Consider the following 14,736-nt stretch of genomic DNA (forward strand, 5'->3'; position numbering starts at 1 on the left):
GAGCAGGGGGAGCGTGAGGCACGGCCTCTGTCTGCCGCGTGTCGGTGGATCTAAGAGGCTTAAGCTTACGCGGTAAGTGGGAGCAGAACACGAGGGCTTGGGCAAACATAACTGCGCGTTTTCACTAAGCAGCTGAGGACACAGCTAACCAGAATGTCTAGAGGGACCAGATTTGTCTTTACCATCACCAGCTGGAATGGCAGGGAGGAAAGGGGAAATACTTCATGTACACGGCATTAATTTGTCAAGTCTTGTCCTAAGCATACGAGCCTTAAACACACTCTACGTATGGAGTAAGGAGTACCTTCACTTCACACCTCTCCGTCTCTCTACACCTTCCTTATCTGCATGGTTGACACTGCTTTTCTCCCGACCGACTGTTAAAAATGAGAATCGTAAACATTTTAAACGTCTCTGGTATAAATGTCATTCACATGAAATTTACTACTTTTCTTTAGAAGGTCTACGTAGGGTTAGACACGTTTCTCCCCCCCCCTCAAAAAAAAGGCAAATTATGGTTCTGACAGGTCAATACATAATTTCTCCACAGAATTCCAACCAACTGCATCCCACTTCCCTCCTCCAGTGCACACCGTCGCCATTTACCTCTCACGTGCCTCCCGTCCTGGCCAACATTCGAGTCACTTTAAAGAAATGTGTGGAATTATTTCAGAAAAATAAAATTAGGCAAAGATAAAATTAAAAGGAAACCGAAAACTTTCAGACTTTTAATTTTTAGCTGTAACTTATGCAATTTGGTCTCCAAATTGTGCACATAAAGCTCTCCTGCATCTAGGTATTCTTCTCTTTGCTTTAACAAGTGTTTTTGAAAATTTCAGGAATACAGGACCCGAACATTTTTCAAATTCAGGAGAGTCTTATATCAAATATTATACTGAAAAGACTGCACTATAAATATCTTCACCTAGTTGGGTTGAAATGGGGGGGGTGTACAATTGATCCATAGAAATCTATAACAAGTCCTAAAATTGGGTAGTATTAGTCTAGTTTTATTCTTTTTCGAAGTTGTTTGGCTATTCTGGGTCCTTTGTGCTGCCCTATGAATTTTAGAATCCGTATGTCATTAAAAAAAAAAAGTGTGCTGGGATTCTGAGATTGCATTAACTTGGGAAGAATTGGTATTTTAACGCCAGGTCTGCGTGATCATAGAGATCTAAGAGGTAAGAGTGGGGGCATAATTATGCAGAAAAGTTAGTTACCCCTTTTGCGAGAGTCATGCAAACAAACGGGCTACAGGAGTTCTGCAGGAAATGCCCTGTCTGCCTCCCGTTACTCAGAACCAAGTGAGTGGATGAGTAGAGACTGACCGCTTCACGTTATAGCGAAGGACATACGTCCTGCGCTAAGGGCAGCGGATAGATAAACCAGGGGGGCGTTTTCTAGGGACCGGCTATCACCTAAATCCTCGGGCCGACTTTCAGAGGCAGTTTTCCGCTCAAGATGAGAATGCTATTTTGGTTTGCCTTCTTGATCAAATATCTGAGTCCTCGTAGAGTCACCCTAAATCATAAACAGGACAATAATTTGTGTGTTCATTCCATTTTGGACTTGGGTTACTCTTTTCCTAGTGTTCATTATGACCTGCACTGGACCCAAGAATGGGCCAAACCCCCCCCAAAACTCCAAACCCCAAATATTTAATGCGTATGAACTGGCTTGTAAACCATCAGTTTCCTATCCATCGCTGAAGGGTCTACGTGACTTAAAAGCTGATGTGGTCCCAGGTTCCCGGGCAGGCCTTCTGGTACGAGGGGTGCTGATTTGATATCCTCTGTGTCTGTACGGCCTGGGCGAGCTCTCACGGCTTTAGTGCGCTTGAAGCCGTAAAAATCACAAAATGGCAACTTAAAAAATGACCTCAAATTCCTGTCCCAGTTAAAAAAAAAAATGAAGTAGGGAAATTAAAGCCACTTGCCCCTGCCCCCCGGGCAGGACAGGGAAAAATAGAAGGATTTTTGGGTTTTTTATTAAATCTGTTCACTGCTAACAATTATGGAATTCAAGTGAACTAAGTAAAAATAAGTTACTGACATTCACTAGGAGCATGACACAGTCACACAGTCTCTTCACTGTATTTTTGGTATTTTCAAGTTTTGATCTTACGCTAAGGCTGGGAGCTGGCCGGGCAAGAAGGGGCACGCACGTGGTCAGCGCAGCTGCCCTCTTCGGGCAGCTCTGTGAAAAAGGAGTCTGGACCAGTGCTGTCCAATCGAAAAATAACATGTTCCAAGCATGGGACTCCAAATGCCCTGGTAGCCACATTAAAAGAGTAAAAAGCAATAGGTGAAATTAATTTTAATAGCGTTTTTAAATTTAACCCAATATATCCAAAATGCTAACATTTCAGCATACAATCGATAGTAAAAAGTTACGAATGAGATAGTTTTGCATTCGCTTCTTCCCGTCGAGCCCAGGGATTCCCGTGCTGCAGACGGTTAGCACAGCACAGCTCAGTGAGGATGGCCACACTGAGTGCTCAGCAGCCCTGTGGGGCTTGGGGCCGCAGTGGGGCCAGTGCAGTCTGGGTGGTGGAGGCCCCGAGCCCGTCTGATCAGGTGGGGAGTGAAATTTACTTGAATTAAAACCTCTGCTTAAGCGAGTTCCAAATGACAAGAGCATTGGTAAACCACCTGCATCCAGCACACAGCAGAGTCTAGCCACTGACCTTTCGCACTTCAGCATCTCGGCGCTGGGTGTTGTTAGCTCTCAAGCAGGCCGCAGGGGCTTAAGGTGTCAAGTCAGAAAGGCCCCTGGCCGCCCCCCCACCCCCCCCCCCGCAATCCGGTCAAGCCTGCACCAGTTTGCATGGACTGAAGAGTGGCAGGCACGCTCGCAGAAACACAGCCTGTGAAAGGCTCCTCAGCGCACAGGCAGGACATCTCCCTCTTTAAAGCCTAAATTGTATATATTCCCAATTTAGTAATGAGAGTCTGTCTCTGGATCAGCGGGGATCTGAAAATGTATCTCCACCACCGTGGGGACAAACCACCTGAGCACAGGTATTAACCCGACAAAGGCCCCAGCCTTCGGGGGTCCCCAGCTCCTGACCCTTCCTGCAAGCCAGTGTGGTTCTGCTGTCAGGGGGGACGACCGGGGCCCGGGGACTGCTGTGGGCGGTGGGCAGGGGACTCTCTGTGCCAGAGCACGAGTGGGAGACGCCACTTTCCACTCTTCGAAGTGTTTGGTTTTTTTGGTCAGGTTAATAACATTCAAGGGACGGTCAGGAGCTGAGATTGTTACTGTTAATATAAATGAAGAAAATACTTAAATCTCAGATTTAAAATGATTTCTAGTAGTTTACTCACTGAGATGCGTGGACAAAGTACCTCCCGTGAGCTCACCCAAACTTAGCTTTTAGCTTGAGCTTGCACAGAAGGCACTGATGTAGATCACATCACCTCCTAAAATTCTACGCGTTTCTTATGCAAATCTACCACGGGCGCGTCCCGGCTTAGCTCTGTGCACTTTTACCTGGCGAGCCTCTTCGTTCCGGGCCTTTCTCAGCGTCTGCACATCTTCAAGTAGAGGCCCATCCGTCTCCACTGCAACTGGAATGACCACGGCGCTCACCTGACTATGCACTGCGTACTGCAATGCAAAGTGCGGAATCACTCTCTGTTGGTGCTCAGTTCTGAGCTGCAAGGGTCTCTCAACCTGGCCAGGGGCATGTTTTCCCACTGGCGCCCTCCCCAGGGCCCTCTCCTGAATGAAGCCCGTTGGGTGGCAATTAAACCAGCCTATACCTGCAGCGCCTCAGAAACCAGAACACTTCTACTCTTCTAGGCCCTTCGAGGCCCAGTGGCACCAGGTGGGAGCGTGACGCAGGCTCCAGCATCCCCTCCAAGGCCTCCCTGGTCCCTGGGGCCCGAGGGACGGTGCGGCGGCACCCCGCCTGGCAGCCTTGGCACCTGAGTCCACGTGCTCACCTGGAGTGCTTCACACTCACAGCCTCCCCTCGCCTCCCAGGCTGCGCACAGCTGCCGACCTCACTCCTTCACCCCTCGCTCTAACTCGCTGAAACCCTGTTATCAATCCCACCCCTTCGTCCACACCCTTGGCATCTCGGCCCTCTAGCCAAACGCTGCGACCTGGTTCGGTCCAACAGCTCGGTTGCCAGCTACAAGCCCGTGGCCGTGGAGCCTCGGCCCGGCCGGCTCCTTCCTTCCCACGCCACTGGGCGCCCAGGTGCCTCAGGGCCCTCTGCCCACCACTCTGACCAACGCCACCACCGCCACACACCCCGAGAGCCCCTTCCAGGACACCAAATGTATAGCTGCCAGAAGGAACTTTCTGGGATGCAGGCCTGACTGGGCCACTTGGCCCTTCAGGACACTGACACCTGCACCCGTTCTTGGGGTTGAAAACCCACACTCGTCCTCTCTCCAGCTGCGTCCCAGGTACGGACCCCACCCAGCCCCTCCTCCATGGCTAACAGTCCACCTGTGCTCAACAACTCCGTCTCCTTCCTCGAGGACCTTCCCCAGATTCAGACTGGGGAGCTCAGACTTCCCCTCCAAGTCTCGTGCGGGGGACACCTCGACGGCGGCCATCGCACAGCGTGGCTTTCTGCGTCCCGGGTGTGCTATAATCTCACCGTCTGAAATGAATTCTCTTTGCCTCCGTCTAGCTCCGCTCATGGATCCCTAAGCTCCTTGGAGCTGTGTCCTGTTCTCATCTTTGTATCTCGGGGAAGTTCCATGATTCGGGACACCCAGCTGGTGCCCATCCGCCAAGTGGAGCGGCTGCCTGCTCTGCCCCGCGCCCCCAGGGGCTCACAGACGCTCAAGTGACCGCACGACTCATCAGGCCCATGCCAAGAGCAGCGTGAGGCTCACAGCTGTCCCCGGGACTCAGGCCAAAGGGAAGAGTGAACAAGAATGCTACAAAACGGTCCGGTGGGGTGTGAGCCGCACCACAGGCAGCGGCGGGAGCGGATTCTTGCTAGGGATAAAACCCTCTGCCGAGGCTGGAGTCCACAGCAGGGTAAAGGCACACACATGTCACCCAGAGGAGCCCACCTCTCAAAGGAAAGCGGCCAGCTGGGCCCTGTGTCCCGGGCCTCCCCCGAGCCCAAGGTTCACAGAAGGGCCTGTCTTCATGTCCCACAATTCCGACCCAAGTCAGGGAGAAGTAAGCAGCGAAATGCTCCCTGGCCTCTTTGGTGGACTAGGAAAACACATTTATGTTAGAAATCCTCAATATTCCATGACTTAAACAAATTAAACCCTGCGTGACCTTAAAAAATGCCAATGGAGCCGCCACAACCGTTACGACAAACACTACTGAAAATTCTGGAGGCGCCGCCGACTCCCCAAGCCCAGCGCAACAGATGGCACACGCCCAAGGCTGAGCAGGGGCCTCGGGGAGACTTCCAGATACAGGTCAGGGGGCAGATCTGAGACGGAGAGCCACGCTCGAAAGACCCCACTGTTTTCATGATGGAGACAAGAAACAGGCTGTACTGTCCACACAATTATTTACTTTCTGGTGTCGTTGTTATAAATGGCAAGCAGTGACTGGAATTTAGAAAAGATTCCCTCTCTCTCAGGTGAAAACCAAGTCCCGAGTCCTTGCTTTTCAGCTCTGAGACATTATTAGCCCATGAAGTATTTTCCTTTGGGAGACACTGCACCGGGGACCGCGCATGCAGACAGGACTCACGGGGGTTGACTCACACACGGTTCAACAGGGAGGCGGTCAGCCCAGCGCCCAGTGAGTGCAGGCAGAGCCCGGGCGTGTTTGCTGTCGCCCGCCTGGGACACCACAGAGAGCAGCCCAGAGGAGTAAAAACGTTGTGTAGGAAAACTCAGGAGAAGCTCAGAAAAAGGGAAATGAGAACAGTGTCTATCTCAGAAGGGACACCTGTTACCGCACAGCAGTGAAACCAGGCCACGCTTGTTACACAACCAACCAGCTCTTTCCCGTCTGTAACAGGAAAGCTTTGTGCGGGTTTTCATGAGACGGTTTCTATATTCTTGGCAAAACAGATACAAGCAGGCTCTCTGAGTTGTGTGTATTTCCCGTGATTTTGCGTGCACGTGGGGCAGGGTCTCCGCCAGCCTCTCCCGCGGCCGTCAGGCAGGGCCCCTCTGCCCCCACCTGCCCCAGATTTCTGCTGTTCCTGTGTCTTAAAAACAAATGTCAGTATTTTCACCTCACATTCTGTTCCTTACAGCAGGTCCTGGGAGTTGTCTACCTGCACAGAGCACTCACGGGGTCACGGTCACCTTACAACGGCGTTTCTGTGAAGAGCACAGAACAGACGCTGTAAGGGGGACGCTGCCGGGTTGTTCCACGTGGGGACCGAGACCTCACTTAGGAGAGTCATTCCATTTTCCGAAGGTTTAAGTTTCCTGAATGTGGTTTTATCCAGGGGAATGCAATCAATACATTACACAGATCAAACACATGCGTCTAAATCTTGTGTTCATGTGTCACTTTTTAGGAAATGTCAGACTGAAAAACCAGCATAATATACTTAGTGAACGATTTATGCACGCCTCTCACCCAAGAAAACAGACTGCTTGTAATCCAGTTCATCTGAACGAACCCTTTAGGATTTTAAGGGTAGCTCTGTGGTTCTCATAAAGTACTGTCTTGTCTTTTCTGGGAGGCTGAGGACAGCCTGGGGACAATGCCTGTGGCGAAGACACACCCCAGGGATTCTCAGGCCCCGAACCAGGAGGAGCACCTGCCCGGACAGCGCTCCGGTCCATCTGGACCAGCGGACAGAACACCAAAGACCACCCAGCTCAGAACCCTTGGATGCCGGTTGCCCCGGGAGCCAGCCCCATGGTGGGCGCTATGCAGGATGCCGCTTCACCTGCAGGTGGCTGTGGGAGACACGGCACGTGCGCCTGCATGCCCGAGCACACTGGAGCCTTCTAGCGAGGACGGGAGAAAGGCTCAGTGGCCAACATGACAGAAGTCGGGCAATTTTTTAACAATTGAAGGCTCAGCCTACAGGACCCTGGTTTTAGGAAAAAGGATACCCAACTTCGTACTTCATCTATTTCAAATCTCACTGCTTTTCTTTTCGAATGATTTTGATAATTAAAAAGAAAGGAACGTATCGTTTGAGCGACAGCGTCTGTGACATTTGCGGGGAGAAAGCAAACTGCAATCTTGGCCCCCAAATAGAGGCTGTACCCTGGTTTTCTTTTTACCACAGTCTATTGATAAGATTTAGATCTTATTGAAAAAGCGGAGGGGGAAAAAAGGTCAATTCTGTGGTAAAAACTTTGCGGGGCAAAAATCAGTTGTACAAAAGTCGAGAAGTACTTTTATTGCAGACATTTCCATATACAAGGTAGTGAGACCGCCCCCCGCCCATCCCGTGAGGAAGCCACATTTCTAGCTCATAAAAACATTCAAGTAACACCCTAGACGTTTTCATGTTACTCTTTTTAGTACCTGGGGGTTTGCTTTGGCTAGATTTTCTATTTTAACCCACGCTTCTTCTCGTTCTTTCATTTTTAGCTTCTCTCTGAAAAATAGTAAAATGTCATAGGTATTAGAGACATGGATCACACACAAGGGAAGGAGAGAGGCAAAACTGACATGGCCAGCAACAGTCACCTACTCTCCCCTGTCACTTCTGGTCTTACTCCGCAAGCTTCACAGTGGCGAGCACAACAGGATGTGACACGGAAAACGAAATAAGAAAAACAAGCCAGACTTAAAGGAAAAGATTTAACAAATACGCTACAATAAGAACATGCCGAAGACTGCAGGTTCCTAGGAGCACTTATACGAGTTATCTCAGGTCTGCATCCTTCCTGCTTTAGCTGCTTCTTCGGAGAACCTGGGTAACTCTGAAGACAAGCTTATGGAGCCGTGAAAAGTGAGACCATTCCATGGCATATGGGAACTGAGATTAAGGGCTGACATCCCAACAAGGACGGCTTTAAAAAGGAAGTCTTCAGACCTGGTTCTCATCAGATCCCACTGCTAGTGAGTCAGGCGACCTTCTGTAAATCCCTTCACCGGGACCCAACTTTTTTTTTTTTTAAATCCGGAGAATGTGCCGCATGATCTTTAAGATCCTTTTCAGAAAGCTAAGCTATTCACCATGTGAAAGGCGGAAGGCACAGGTGAACCTGGTGCTCAGCTCTGAGGGAGCCCGGGCCTGAGATCGGGAGCCCAGGAGGCTCCACACGCATGTGACCCTGGGCCCCTTCCCTGCCTTGCAGCCCACACCTCGAACACGGTGTGTCTCCCTCACATGTATGTCTGTCTTTCCTTTCCACATCACCCGCGAGGGCAGGGATTTTTGTTATATTCACTGCTGTGCGGTCAGAACCTACAACAGGGCCTGACGTACGGGTCAATGCATACGTGCTGTTTAAAGTGTGCACAGGACAGCCGGTTATGTATGTCCCATAATTCGAATTACACTCGTTCAAAGTTTATCTCTCTTAGCCAGCTTCAAGTGACAAGCAAACAAGAAAATCTGCCCAGAGCCCAGACTTGACTGTGACACCTTCCTTGAGTGTGAGAGCAGGGCCCTGATTTTGTGAAGGACACTGGCTAGGCTCCTGGGAAGGCCCGCGTTAAATGGGCTAAAACTATGTTGAGGTGAAGATGCTTGCCCCTTCACGTAAACCTCATGGGACAGAATTCAAATTCCTGCCTTATAAACCTGAGAAGTTCCTGTACCTTCAAACTCTCGGTGTTCCTCGGGGAAGTTAAATTCTTGACTGCACACCGTTCTGCAGAAGTGATTAAACTAGTAGCTTAATGGAGAGAACAGCGATGTTCTCTGAAAACAAGTTAATGTCACAAACATTTTCATTTGTTTTTCGAGTATGACAGAACTGATTTTGCTTTAAAGTGAAGAATGTTTTAGGACACACCCATGCAAGAGGTTTATTCAGGACTGAGGATGACAAAATCCTTGGAAGAGTAGCTTTTGAGAGGAGCAACTTACTTCAGTTTCTCTGCTTTAAACTGCTGGGTGCAGTCGTCAAACAGTTTCTGGTTCATCTCCATGAAGAGCTTCAGCGCGTTGTAGATCAAGCCGTGTATTGTCCTGTAAGTAGACCTTGGTGTTCAGGTTCTGAACCCTCCATCTTTCTGTCCACCCCCCTGCCCTCCTCAGCCACAGCCCCTGCCCCCTAGCCCTCCAGCTACTGTGGCGGCCCTACGTCTCACACCCCTGGGCTTTCCAACCAAAGCCTGGTACTCTGGATGCATCCGCGTCCACGCAGCCTGCGAGGCGCACCTGACTGGCCCTCGCTTTCTGTCCTGGCTGACAGCAGCCAAAAGCCACCTTCCGTGGAAATGGAATAAAAAAGGTTGACACTTGAAAAAATAGAATTCAGACAAACAGCAATGTGTAGGGGACAATAATGGAAACATTTTACTTCCTATAAACGTCAGTTTCCTTTTCATCTTTTTAATTAAGGGCGGGAAAGTTTTTAATAATGCCAAAACAGAGCCTTGGAAGGCAGAAAATAAAATCACCACGGAATGACTTAATGAAACCCCGCTTCCTGGCTCTGACATCCATGAGGGGGGAGGCACAGCTGCTCCAGGGCCCAGCGGAGCCTGAAGAGGACGCCAGTCCCACCTGCCATCAGGCGACAGCCACACGGGACCCCCGGTGAGACAGGCGGCAGGACCGCACCGCAGAGCCCGGGCAGCCCACGGCCTTGCCAGCAGCCGTAGAAAAACTCCACTCTCACCCCAAAACTGCTCTCATGGCTGCCAGGACTACTGCTGTTTTTGCTGACGTAGATTCACAGCGACTTCTTAACTCACTTCATGACAGAACCCAACTCGTATTTGGAAACACTTGGAGTAACACTTCTCTCTGCAACAGGGAGCAGTCACGCCTGTTCTTGCCCCGTACTATATGACACACGGGACGGTGGCTGAGCTCTGAGGCCTTTGTTACCACCTGCTGCGCATAATAAAAAATGAATGTGCCCAAGAAAAGGCTGCTGACAGTCGATACACTGATGAGGTCTGCTGGGCGGTGCCAGGAGCGCCCCGGTGACCCCCACAGCCGCGTGCTGATGGCGAACACTCGCCAGATGCCTGTCAGGGGCCAGGGACTTTCTGTACCTTGACTGCACCTGCATTCACCTTCTCAACAAGGTGAAGGTCACTGCAGAGTGCTTCTGTATGTTAATGTTCATTTTCTTGGTTGAGGGTGCAGGGCCCCCGAGAACGGGGTGGCCACCATGCTCCTGCAGGGACTGAGCTCCGCGAGCTCTGCAGCGACCTTCAGCCCCTCTGGAGGGGATCTGGGATGAGGCCTGGAAGGCACTGCTGCTGCTGCGGCCAGGCAGAGTGGGCGCCAACCAACGTACCTCCGCGTTGGCTTGAAATGGGGGTGAGGAGGCAAATAAAAGGCCACAGATACAACCCACACTTCCTCCTAATTGTAAGCCCACGAAGAAATCAACATTTCCTTTTTAAACTGATATTCTGGACTTGGATTTCAATCCTAATTAAGTTTCACTGAGATACAGGAAATTTCAAATGCCCCAGTGGACAGCCAGGTCTTTCTTTTTTTTTTTTTTAAATTTTTTAAAAATTTTATTTGACAGAGAGAGCACAAGCAGGGGGAGCAGCAGAGGGAGAGGGAGAAACAGGCTTCCCGCCGAGCAGGGAGCCTGGTGCGGGGCTCGATCCCAGAACCCTGGGATCATGACCTGAGCCGAAGGCAGACACTTAACCGACTGAGCCACCCAGGAGCCCCCTTTCTTACTTGTTCCAGTGGGTCTTGGAGTTGCGGTACAAGGAAGGAAACATGATGGGTAGGATCTTTGCTGCATTGTCGCTGATCAGGCTCATGATGTACTCATTGTTCCAGTAATACAGTGCTCGCTCCGCCACCTGGAAGAGAGAGGGCACAATCTTGTGACCGTGATGACAAATACTCACTCAGCAGGACCCTCTCCACGACTGCCTGTGGAGGTGATGAATTATACTGGGTCAGCCAATCATCTCCATAGATCCAGCACACTCGAAACCGTCATCCCGAAGAGCCCTCGACAAAAGGGCAGATGCTTTCTTGCCCATCATGAACACACTCCTCATTTCTCCACTCATTCAAGAAATATTTAGGTGCGCCCTGGGCTCCATGCAGAGGACACAGGCCAAACATGCTCTTTCCGCCCACCCCCTCCGTCGCGGGTCCAGGAGGTGCCGAGGTGTCAAGAGTGGACGAGGTGAGGCAGAACTCCTGCCTTCGTGGAGCTTATGTTTTAGCGGGGGAGACAAATGATAGGAGAATTAATTCCCCAGAAGTGAAAGTCCACGTGGCAGACAGCAGCACGGAAGGGGGCCAAGAGAGGGGTCACCTTGCTCGGGGTGAGCTCACGGTACACGCCAGCACGTCCAAGGGAGGCAGACGGGCTGAACCAAGGTCCTGGGGACGACCCCTGAACGAGGCTGAATGAGAAGCCCAGGAGAGGAGCGTGGCATGTGACTGAGGCCCCCCTCACACAGGATTTGGGTGGGGGGGATAAAAGTTGGAATGTGTATGTATCAGGAACAAGTGCTTGTGGATGGGGAGTTTCAGGGCTGAACAGTTTGTCTACAAGTGTCCGTCACTCAGTTGCGGAAAGCGAGGTTTTATGCATTTGGGGCACACCGAACAAAAATACAAAGAAGGCTTTACAGGGGAGCCAGTTCTAATTACTCTTAGTGAGAAACAGGTGTTCAGTGATGCGCTCGAGATGCTCAACTGTTTCACAGAATTAGCGTCTTAGCATATTATTTTGAAGTACGACTAAACTGGCCATCTCCTTTCAAACCACACGACAAGCACAGTGTGACAGCGACGCACTGAAGCTGGTCACCTCCGACGGGGACTCCAAACGAGGTCATTCTCTCTCTGCCCTCCGTACCTGGAAGTGTGGGCTGGACACACATTTGGCCAGCTGCCGGAAGAGCGGCTCCATGATCTTCACAAATTCCGACGGTTCAATCACGTCTAAGATCTCTTCTAATTCATTTAAGAACATGACTTCTTTTGGACTGTGAGTCTTTGGCCAGTATTTGAGAAGCGCCATCACCACCTGCCAGAGAAAAAATACACAGCATGACGCCCGTCTGTGTTTCATTGACGTGTCCCCCAAGCAAAGCAACAGAATCAGGGTGCTTCCTTCCTTGTAGAAAGAAGAGACACGCCGTAAATCAGCATGTGGGCTTTTTAGAATCAGAGAAACGGATCTAATTTTATATACTTAAGAATCACCACTTTAACGTGACCCACTCCCTCTGATTAACCACCACTGCAGTCAGTCCCTTTAGAAAAAAAAGAAGATAAAAAATAAGCAGTTAGGAGGGTTGAGAGAGAAAAAGAATAATGGAGAAACATGGGGCGTATGAATTCGTATATTCGTTTCTGTGCAGGAGCGGTCTGCTCTGAGGCTGCAAGTCGCACATATGCACAATCTGTTTCTATCTCAAACTAACGGTTGTTCATACATATTTCTACACAAAAGTGCATACTGTGTGCGTACACGTGGTGTTTTCGATTGTGCTAAAATAAATCAGAAGAGGGAGACATGAAATAAGCTGATGTTGTTGGCTCACGCCGAGCGGGGCTGCAGAGGGACCTGGGGTCGGGCCCTGCTGCCTTCTGTGCACATGACCTGTGACCCTGGGCTGGTAACTGCCTCGGAGGCTGGGAGGACCTTGCCTCTGAGGGGTGCTGGCCCGTGGGACCCCGCCACAGAGCATCTGTGCCACCCGCGCCCGCGAGGCATGTTCGGCCGGTCGGCAGCGCCTTCCTCCTTCCTGGCGACTGGACGCTACCTTCCTTGCCCAAGTCAGACAGGTAGAAAGAGCTTCTGCGGGGCAACCTTTCTTTATCTCACCCCTATAGTTTCCAAATTTCCTACCACAACCACACCAGGAAAGATCGTTCCCAGAGTATCAGATTCAGCTCGGTGAGGGTTAGTAACATTTCTAGAGTTTAGCTGACTTCATTCTAAAAGAGTACAAGGGCCCACAACATCTGCATGCAAGCCCACGTGCACGCCTGCACACGCACGGCCGAGGCCCATCGCGGCCATTTCAGGAACCACTGTCCCAGCCCCTAGCCATCACGGCAAGCGCCAGCTTTTCTGGGCTGGCGGGGGGCCTCCACAGCCCTGCAGACAGCGCCCGACCGCCCGGCAGGCCAGGTGACATCCCGACTGTGGTTAAAAACACCGCAGGTTTTTGAACAACATCCGTTCCGAACAAACAACTCTGCTCAATGCTTTCGGCCTTCAGGCTCCGGGATGATCTTTCATGATATTACGCTTTATAAAACTCCAACATTTATAAAAAAGACAGTGCTCCTAGTTTTGGAGTCTGACGTAAAACTTTACAACATGATTATCTCTTTAAAAGGATTTCCCTAAAAAATCTAGCATTTAATGATTTTTGTCCTACTTTTCGATCAAAACCACTGAACAGACATTTAGTGAGCACCTACTATACTCCCCAGTGTGGGGATGCAGCAGACGCCAATCACTTCACAAACGCACTCTTCCTTGCCATTTTGGCAAATGGTACTTTATTAGGAAAAATACATTAGCATGTGAGATATAAAACACAACTGGTTTAGCTATTCAATGTCTCTGGAAGAGGTTTTATTTCTGGAATCGGAGCCCCACGCCGGACCAAGGTATCACACTATTTGGAGCGAGCTATGGTCAATACCATGGGCTCAGAGTGCGGCAGCATTTTGCAAAAGAGGGGGCTGCCTGGTAAAGCTAATCTAGGCAAAAGTGGCTGTGTGCTGCTGGGCACGGGTCACACGCTGAGCTCTCCTCCACACGAGAGCTGCCGCTCTCTGGACAGGGCTGGGGAGGACAGGCGAGCCCCTCCCCGACACACCAGGGAAAAAGAGGGTTCCCACCGGGCCCTGTAGTAAAAGTCGATTATCCTAAAGAAACAGGCAAGTGACAACTTGATTTTACTTCCCATCCGCAATCTGATGAGCTCCTATTCTTCGTACAACAGTAGCGTTACGTGTTCAAGAAAGTTTCTGAGCACTGTACACAGTTTACAAGTAAAAATATTAATTGCAGACCTTGAACAGGAGTGACGCAGGTCTTTTGAACGGATCGTACTTTAAACATTCCTGACCTCGGCCACACTGACTTCAGGAGAGCCTTGGGTCCAGGACCCGGAGACCCCCGCAGGTGCCGTGTTCTTCTCAGTGCTGCCGAGTGGACGCACGCCTTCACAAGCCTTTACCCCATTCATCTTATTGTCGACAAGCTTTCAGTGCTGAAATATTACGGGAATTTCAAAGAAAGGAGTTCACCGAGGTGAGGGTCTGCACGTTTTTGAAGTGCAGAAAACAAAATCTGCTCCCTGTGGTCCAGAGAGTACTAGTATGTTGTCTGTGCTGCAGGAGATTAGGGAACAAAGCGGATCTGGGTGGCAATCCTGGGGCCTGGGTGTGTGGGGGCCTGAAGCTTCTCTGTGCCAACTCCGAGCTTCCGATCTACGACGGAGGGACCCAGCGGAAGCCAGTGGCCGCCCCTCTCCTTCCGTCATACAACCGCAGCCAAGGGCTCCCGCTCCCGCCAACCACTGTCAGCTTTCACGTCCGTCTCAGGGGAAGGAGAGAACAGAGGTGCGCTGGGGCAGGATTAGGAAGGACTCGGGCTGTGGCAGACCTGGCTGGGGACCGGGGCACTACGGCGGGGGCCTGGCCCGTGGTGAACGCGGCGCAACGATTCGTGGATTCTTTAGCCC

General features: G+C 50.8%; 1 protein-coding gene across 12 annotated transcripts in view; it reads right to left on the reverse strand.

Moving 5' to 3' along the window:
• The window catches only part of PPP2R5C (protein phosphatase 2 regulatory subunit B'gamma), a 119,376-nt gene that overhangs the window by 4,780 nt on the left and 99,860 nt on the right, over positions 1-14,736 (reverse strand). For 6 of the 12 annotated variants that reach the window (XM_027568708.2, XM_027568709.2, XM_027568711.2 and 3 more), the window contains 5 exons: positions 11,883-12,053; positions 10,739-10,866; positions 8,951-9,052; positions 7,435-7,507; positions 3,493-3,609 (listed from right to left, as the gene is read on the reverse strand). In XM_027568708.2, coding sequence (XP_027424509.1) covers positions 3,493-3,609; positions 7,435-7,507; positions 8,951-9,052; positions 10,739-10,866; positions 11,883-12,053 — 591 coding nt within the window. Of the gene's footprint in view, positions 1-304; positions 378-606; positions 645-3,492; positions 3,610-7,434; positions 7,508-8,950; positions 9,053-10,738; positions 10,867-11,882; positions 12,054-14,736 lie in introns of those variants that run through there. The other 6 variants (XM_027568710.2, XM_027568717.2, XM_027568712.2 and 3 more) reach the window with 4 other exon arrangements.

The sequence above is a fragment of the Zalophus californianus genome, chromosome 6 (assembly GCF_009762305.2).
Source record: "Zalophus californianus isolate mZalCal1 chromosome 6, mZalCal1.pri.v2, whole genome shotgun sequence".
Taxonomy (NCBI): Eukaryota; Metazoa; Chordata; class Mammalia; order Carnivora; family Otariidae; genus Zalophus; species Zalophus californianus.